The following is an 8650-nucleotide window of genomic DNA, read 5'->3' on the forward strand; positions in this document are numbered from 1 at the left end:
TGCATTTATTTGTTAAATGTTTCTTTTATATTCTGCTTCTCTGACTTTAGTACTCCTATGTACAGCACTTTGGTCACCCTTGGTTGTTTTCAAATGTGCTTTATAAATAAATAAATAAATATTGTATTTAAATATTTAATATCCAGTAAAATATTATGTACTGTCATCATGGCAAAGAAAAAATAAATGAGTTATTAAAACTATAATTTTTTAAAATGTGTTGAGAAAGATCTTCTTTCTGTTAAACAGACATTGGGGGAAAAATATACAGGAGCGCCTAATAATTCTGACTTCTACTGAAAATACAGAGTTACTATATGGCATCCATGCATCTTTTTAACACTGTTCCTCTGCTCATTATCGTCCACAGGTGGCACAGGCTCCATTCAAAAACGGGCAAAAAGGAGAAGGAGCGCGGGGAACTTCAGTTGTCTGTCCAGTTCACACGACACAACCTGACAGCCAGCATGTATGACCTCTCCATGAAGGACAAACCTCGCTCTGCTTTCGACAAGCTCCGAGAACGTATGCGAGCTAAGAAGCGCCCTGCTGAAGAAGACTCCTCTTCTGCTATTGTTCCTGGAGGATACGGAGCACTGGCGCGAATGCGGGGGCGACTGCCGAGCGATGGGGGCGGCGAAGAAGACTACGAGGATGATGAAGGAGGGGAGGCCCGCAGGAGTAAGATGAGAAGCTTTTTCCTGCGTGGGAGGTTGAGGAAGTCTTCAGATACGCGCTCCAGCACGTCACTGGGCTCTGAGAGCAGCGAGTCTTCATCGCGGGGCGGCAGCCTGAGCCCTACAGCGGGCATCAGTGTGGTGGTCTCTGATCTGTCCAACTCACCCAGTAACAGCAGCAACCTGACTGCAGACAACAGTCCAGGTATGCATAGTGGAGTGTGTTTTTTAAAAGATATTCTAGAATTAGGACTATATGAGCTCAGTTAGTATAAAAATTCAATTCAAGTTTAACTGTATGGTGCTTTTCACAATAATTATAGTTTCAAAGCAGCTTTAAAAAATGTGCACATTATTGCATTACAGTCAACACCAGAAAAATTTAAGTTGTTAGTTACCATTACTGTAACTAATTAACAAGTAAATAATTATCAATAGCTTTTAACAGTTAAAATTATTAAAATGAAAAGGATAGTTTGCCCAAAAATGAATATCTATTTACTATGTACTCTCCCTTAAGTGGTTTCAAACCTTTGATTTCTTTCTTCTGTTGAACACAAAAGATGATATTTTGTAGAATGCTGAAAACCAGTAACTGTTGACGTCCATGGTAGGAAACACAAATACTATAGAAGTCAATGGTTATAGGTTTTCAGCATTAATATCTTCTACTGTATTCAACAGAAGAACGAAAATCATAACGGATTGAAAAGTAAAAGGTAAGTAAATTGATGACAGAAATTTCATTTTTGGGTGAACTATCCCTTTAAGTTCTACTTAACAATATTGAAATCGTATATTGGGAGTCTCTTCTGCAGATTCGATAGATATAAAAGCTCATTTTTTTCAGTGAAAATAAATCTGTTAAATAGTGGTGGCTTGAAGTGGTAACCTGCCATAACTTTAATTTATTAAGGTAATTTAAGTTGAAATATAATAGGGCAGGCTACCACTCCAAGCCACCACTATTTGACTGCTTTATTAAGCTATATATACACACACGTTTATTTGTATATGTTTGTATTGTATATTGCTGTGAATAGGTTAAATGTGATGACTGCAGCAGAGGTTATGATACCAAGACTAATTTCCCTCACCTGGGACAATAAAGTTTACCTTAACTTGCCTCATGTTAAAATGCTCATTTATTTATTTATTTAAGATTTATTTTTTGACAGTAGGATGAAAGAAAATGAAGTGAGATAGAGGGCCATTGAATCAGGAAATGTTTACTAGCTGGGATTAGAACCACTGGGCTATCGTGATATACTGACTAATATTAAAATGCATAATAATATTTCACAGTAATTTTACTGTAGAAAGTTTTGTTTATTGCACAGAATGTGAAAAATAATTAAAGGAAATGAGTTCCTTTTACTTAAATATAATCAAAGTAATATACTGAACTGCCTTAAATGTGTAAGCAGAAGAATTTTGTTGTTCGGTTATGCTGGACTTTAAACAGCCTGTTGGTTGAGGATTGCTAATATTATGTTTTTACTAAAGTTTTACAGTGCAGTTTTTTAAGTTATAGCCATTTTACAATTTTTTTTAAACATCCATTTTTTAGTGATGTGATTGAAAGTGGTCAGCTGAGATGCAGTATAGGTGTCTACCTGGTATAAAGATCTCTTTTGACCACTAGTGTTTGGATTTGGACCTTTTTCTCTTATTTTGGTAGTCTACTGTATATAGCGTTCCTAGAGTTCTCACTGTGGGCCACATGAGTATTATTGCACAGACCCATATTAAGTGGCTTATGAGTGAACAAATGAAAAAAGACAACTACAGTTTTGATCATAATTTATGCGTGCAACGCAGTAAAGTATGAAAACTTTATTTTGGTGCCGTCTCTAATAGCACGTACCAAAACATTACATGTTAGGCCAGTAGGTGGAGTGTAGGATATCAGATGCACTTTCTTCTACCTCTGGAAGACATGCATCTTAAAACCTGGTGTATTTTTCCCTTATTTCACATTGCTGCAGGGTCTTTTTTAAACTCTTTCTGGTAAAGTTTATATTTCTTTAAAGCTAAAAAGTCTGTCATGATTGGTCAACTGCTTAGAGCTGATTTTGGAAATGTAATGCTCTTACTGTACATCTTGTCTGTGCGTGTCATTATTGGAAGCTCATGGAAATTAAAAAAAATGGGTCTCTTTAACGTATCAAAATCATTTACCCAACTGTTTTTTAAGGGTCAAAGCAGCCAAGTGGCATGCATAATGGAAATGTGTAACATAACTTTTGTAAAGAATTAAGTTCAGGCCGTACTTTTTTTGTTATTAACACAGTTGAACAAATAGCCTTTCAAATTATACTACATTTTTTGGAAAAATATTGCATTTTAGAGAATAATTGTCTGTCAGAGAGATTTACACCATTTTGCAGATAGATTATATTCACATATGATGAAATGACATATTTTACATAATAACGGAAAGGTAATAAAAGACATGTTCCCTTTAACGAAAAGAATAAAATAACTTTATAAAAGTCTTACACCTTACAGAAAATATTTGCCTCATTGACTTCAATTATGAGTAGCAGTTGAAAAAATATTTAAACAAACCCTTTTCCTTTTCTTTTCATAAGTCATCTGTTACAATCAAGCTAAATGTAGGTTATGATTGCTGTCAAACTTTAGTTATACTGGACCCTAAAATCCCTTAGAAGTTGGCATGAAATGGAAATTTTCTTTTCTAAATGTATTTTATTGCAATGAAAGTGATTTGTCAATTTATTTGATTTATATTTTTATTGATTCATTTTATTTAAAAAAAATAATAATTGTGTAATTATATGCCGGACTCCAATCATTTATTCAGCTTAAAAGTAATTCCGAGCTCATAGTTGACTGCAGATTTGCCTCCATCCAATCACAACTTATAAAATGTAACCAAGTCCACGTCCTTTATTTTTTCTGCAATCTGTTTCACTCAGTTGCGCATCACAATCTGAAAGAATAGATCTGTTAAGAGTATATTGCAACTTAAATAAACCAAACTAACTCTCTCTTGCTCGCTCTCATTCAGAACACACAGTCGCTCCTTCGCCACAGGTTTCTCCCGTCAGACATGTGATGTATGACATCAGCTTACCAGTGCCTCATTCTGTGATGTCAGACAACGACACCCCTATCCTGCTTCCTTCAGTGTGTGTGAACGGGAACCCGGTGGAAACGTCTCCACTCACCCACCACCCGCCGACACTCGTACTTCAGCATCCTCAACCAGAGTCAACCAAACTAATAACTCAGTCAGGTCAATTACAGGCAACAAAGCTGCCAGCAAAGCCAGAGAAATCCCAAGAGTCAAAGCCAAGGCCCGAACCCCGGCTCAGAGCCCTCGGATTGCTTCAAAAAGGCTCCCTTTCACTCTCCCTGCAAAACCTCTCTCGCCACGGGGAAGAAAAGCAGAACGGTGGCCCGGTGGATGGACGGCGCTGGTCCTTCGATAAACCTGGCGAGGAAGAAAAAGCCGCCATTGTTGCAGCACTAGAGCATGCTGGGAGAGTTACAAATGAGCCTGTGAATGAAACAGTGATACGTGCTGGAGAGACAGAGACTCAGGGCAAGAAAAGGAGGGGCTTGTTTTCACATGGGAAAGGTGATTCGACTGGTAAAGGACCAATAACGAGCAAAGAGGAAACAGAACATGCTCAACCACTTGTGGAAGTCAAACACAAAGGATGGTTCAGCTCCAAGGACTCGCACAGTAAACCCAGGTAAATTTTTTTTGCCTTATTTATGTTACATATGATTAGTAGAAGCGTGTATGTGTGTGTGTGTGTGTGTGTGTGTGTGTGTGTGTGTGTGTGTGTGTGTGTGTGTGTGTGTGTGTGTGTGTGTGTACTTATTTATGGGTTTTACATATTTGTGTAATGATATGTGTTAGGCCTAGATATTACAGTGTTGAGGTGGTACATGAGGACATTCCTTGTGTCCTTGTTAATTAAACCTGTGTAAAATTATGCTTAAAAGGGATTTTTTAACCTTTAGATTGTGCCACAAGTTCCTCTAAGGATTGGGTTTAGGGGGCAGGGTTAGGGTAAGGGCATATAAAAAGCTGTTTTCACAGTATAAAATAAATTTCATCTATGAAAAGTCCTCATAAATCACACAAACCAACCTGTGTGTGTAATCCTGTAAACATCATGCCATGTAGTCATAGATTTAGTTTCAGCATCTGCATTGCAGAGAGTGGTGCTGCTTGGAAACCAGAACTCTTGAGTACTTTTTATTTCTCTCTGTATCTCTCCTCCTCACATGTTCTCCCTCAAAACCAAGTTTTCATTTCTCATTTTTCATCCACGAGTGCTATTTTTGCAGTGCAGACAGATGGACCTGAAATAGTGTGTGGGAGTGTTTGTGTTGGTTATGAATGGGAGGAGTCAATCAGTTTAATTCTGTCACTGACCTAAACCGGTGTAACTACATTCCTGCTTCTGTTGATAGGTGTGTATGCTGTTCATTGTTTGGTAAATATTTTCTCTTTTTTTCTCGGGTGGCGGTAAATCACACTCTGTTCTTTATTTTCAGAGCTTTGGTTTTGGGTTTTTATAAAGCAGGGATATGCCTTTTCATGCTGCGTCAACGAAAATGTGCGTTGCTCATGAACGCACATCAGTCCCTTTGGGTTTTTGCAGTATTAGCTAATTAATATCTGTGAATTTCAGACTTGTCAAATGAATCTCATGCTGAAGTTTCCTGCTGTTGTCTTGGAGCAAATTCCACAGTGAGCATCATTACGTTGTATTTACTCTGTAGGACTCTTGAAGTGAGATTATTGTGAAGAGAGCAGCACTACAGATTATATCTGCACAGTTGATACATGTGCGAAGACGTCACTGACACTTTATTTTAAGTTTTGCTAGCTAATAAAATGGGCCAATACAGCTTTAGTTATATTAAATTAGATTCAACTTTTTTTTTCATTGTACAAAGTACAATACAGAACAGCAATATATTGTATAATACACTACCTGACAAAAGTCTTGTCTTTAATACCAGTTGTAAGAGCAACAAATAACATGACTTAACAGTTGATCATTTGGAAAAGTGGCAGAGGGTAAATTTTTCCAATGAATCATCTGTAACTGCATCCCATGAACATTATTGAGCATGTCTGGGGTAAAATGGAGGAGGCATTGAAGATGAATCCAAAGAATCTAGATGAACTCTAGGAGTCCTGCAAGAACGCTTTCTTTGCCATTCCAGATGACTTTATTAATAAGTTATTTGAGTCATTGCAGAGGATGCAGTCATCCAAGCTCATGGGAGTCATACGCAATATTAGTTGTTTTTCACTGCACCATGACTTTATATTCTATACTGTACATTATTTCTGCTAAGTGATCAAGTCAGACCTTACTGTCATAATTATTTGTTAATTATTGGTATTTGTTAATTATTTGGTAAAATAAGCGTAATCTAGAGGCCTTTTATATAAGCCCATTCTGATACTACTAGAAGTCAACTAGAAGTTATTATTTTTTGTTTCTTGGACAGGTGACAAGACTTTTGTCAGGTAGTGTATATAGTGATGTCTGAAAAATTGTTAATTGACATGAACTTGAGGAAGGAGGGACACTTTTGGCAGGATTTAGTTGCTTCCATTTATTGGAAACCATTAAAGCAATTACACTGTTTTATGCTACAAATATATTGACTCACACTGGCCTACATGTCTCCAGTGTGTCTGAAGACCTTGATTAGCTGGTTCAGGAGTTTGTTTAGGCTTGAAGCTAAACTAAAGGGCAGTGGCTCTTAAGGAACCGGTTTTGACACCCCATACAATAAGGTGGTAGCAGGTTATAATATTGACAAGCGGTTGTGCCACTGGTTTAAATGGCAAATTACTCTGAATTTGAAAGAAAGGGAAACATTTAAGATGATGTAAGTACATAACTCACAAAATGTATCAAATTATTGTAGAGGTTTTAAATATTATAATCTGAAATTCTTACAATATTGTACAAAATATGTTCAGGTAAATTGACTCCTACTGTTATTGACATTCATTTACTTTAAGATTTATAGTAGAATTTAAATACAAAACAACAATACAATAGCAGCGCCATTATTTAGGTGAAAATGTCCTTGAAACCCTGATTGGAGTGAGATTGACACATTAACACACAAAGACCTGAAAGAGAATTTAATCTGCTAATCAAATTCTTATTCACCCATGAAATGCCCCATAACAGACTAAACGTTTAAGACTAATGACCTATTAAATGGATACAGATTAAGCGTTGACCTATCATAAAACAGTTTTCTTTTGAAAATCACAGTTTACTCTGCAGTTTAGCTTACAACTATTGTTAATCTTTTCCTAAGAAACCGACTTGTATTGTGGTTTTAGTAACTCTGTGATGTCCAATTTAAATGATTTCATAGAAATGCCATTGAAGTTCAGCTACTGTAACATGTCAAATACCCCAACAAATCACATGCTGATGTTTACTTGCTTCAAGCAAAAAAGTGATTTAGATTTAGTCTGAAGTTAACTATGTGGGCATAGACATCAGTTTGTAAAAATCTTGTGCTTGTGTTTGTTTGCTTGTGCTTTTATTTATTTTTTTTACTTCTCTCTCTAACATGGCTGGGCAATTTCTTATGGCCTTTTCAAACTCAGGGTTTTAATGTTTATTAGAGTAATGCAGCTGTAGAGAGACACTGTGTTCAAAATACTGTCTTGTGTCATAATGCTTGCCTCTTTGAACAATGTTTAATACAGTACAAAATAGTAAATGCAATTGCATTCTGAGACCTTTTATTCACTAGATTTATACTACAAAATTTATAGAATGTCATTAAGATCACATCTGTTGAAAAAACAACAACAACTAAAATGTCCAAAAAATAAACGCTGGAATTTTTGAAACATGATGCATTATTTTGAGCAAAATTTGAAGTGTCCTATTGAAAACCATTTTTGTTTATTGTTTTTTTTTTTTTTAAATAATTTATAATAGCATGGTGCACAGTTAATACTCATATGCACTGCTGTAGGTCATTAGTCACTCCTTTCTGAGGGATTACACATTTAGATGGTGAAGGTCACTAATCGCATGGCTCTTGGCCATCATCGTTGCTCGCTGTTATTACTGGGTTTAATTGAGGCCGCGATAACTAATGTGCTGTATATACCTTCTTTTCACAGCCCGCTGGTTTCTCCTCAGTCAGACTTCGGTGCCAATACAATCTGTCCCATTGTACCCTTGACCTTTAATGGTCCTTTAAAGAATATGACTGAAAACACCAATACCTTTACTTCCCCCTCACCTCTTTATAAAGCCTGTCCCATCCTCCCACTTGCACAGCAGAATGCTCGATTGCAGGAGCTTCATTCAGATGCTCCTTTAACTCCTGATGTACCCGCTCTTTTTAGCTCACACGTTGATGGCAATGCCACCCCAGATTTGCTAAGGGTTGGAAACAAGCAAGGGCCTTTCCAAATAAAAATCTCAGTTGATCCTTCAACTTCTCCCTTGGAGGGACAGACAGAAATGGATGACTTTGAGGATTTCGCTAAGGACAGATTGAAGCCCACAGAAGAGATGGCTAAAACAAATAGTTTGGTTACACTCCCAGCTCTCCTAATGAAAACAAATAGCCAAGAGCCTTCAAGTGCTTTGGGTTGCAAAATGAGGTCGGATACAAATTACCTAACTGATTTAGGGCAAAATGCTTTAGCAAGCACCGTTGATGAAACAACTGCAGACGCACCTAAAATTTCAGGAAGCAATGTTAATAATGTTTGTTCTAGTTCTAACAAGCCTGACCTTCATGGAGCATATAGGTTTGCAGAATATATAAATGTGTCTGAAATCTCTTTACCAGAGAATTCCAAATTAGAGTTTTCTGAACTAAATACGCTTGCTTGCCCTTTTCCTGCTCTGTCAGGCTGCTCCAAGAATAAAGACAATGCTGATGTGTCAATTTTTGAAAACCCCTCAAAGATGGCAGTA

The 8650-nt window shown here is 36.9% G+C and overlaps 1 protein-coding gene across 1 annotated transcript; it reads left to right on the forward strand.

The window, feature by feature from the left end:
- Positions 1–317: 317 nt before the first annotated feature.
- rab11fip5a (RAB11 family interacting protein 5a (class I)) lies at positions 318–8006 on the forward strand. Its single transcript, XM_056452720.1, has 4 exons — positions 318–882; positions 3712–4402; positions 5133–5155; positions 7843–8006. The coding sequence occupies exons 1-4, from the start codon at positions 318–320 to the stop codon at positions 7902–7904; spliced, it is 1341 nt and encodes a 446-aa protein (XP_056308695.1). The 3' UTR covers positions 7905–8006.
- The last annotated feature ends 644 nt before the right edge of the window (positions 8007–8650 follow it).

Source organism: Danio aesculapii, unplaced genomic scaffold (assembly GCF_903798145.1).
Source record: "Danio aesculapii unplaced genomic scaffold, fDanAes4.1, whole genome shotgun sequence".
In the NCBI taxonomy this organism is placed as follows: Eukaryota; Metazoa; Chordata; class Actinopteri; order Cypriniformes; family Danionidae; genus Danio; species Danio aesculapii.

What these genes read in the sequence shown, in the direction of transcription:
- rab11fip5a (XM_056452720.1), top strand. Translation starts at nt 318, where the DNA reads ATGGCATCCATGCATCTTTTTAACACTGTTCCTCTGCTCATTATCGTC. An exon ending in GACTGCAGACAACAGTCCAG is followed by an intron (nt 883 to 3,711) that starts GTATGCATAGTG and finishes GCTCTCATTCAG; the next exon opens with AACACACAGTCGCTCCTTCG. An exon ending in TGTATGCTGTTCATTGTTTG is followed by an intron (nt 5,156 to 7,842) that starts GTAAATATTTTC and finishes TTCTTTTCACAG; the next exon opens with CCCGCTGGTTTCTCCTCAGT.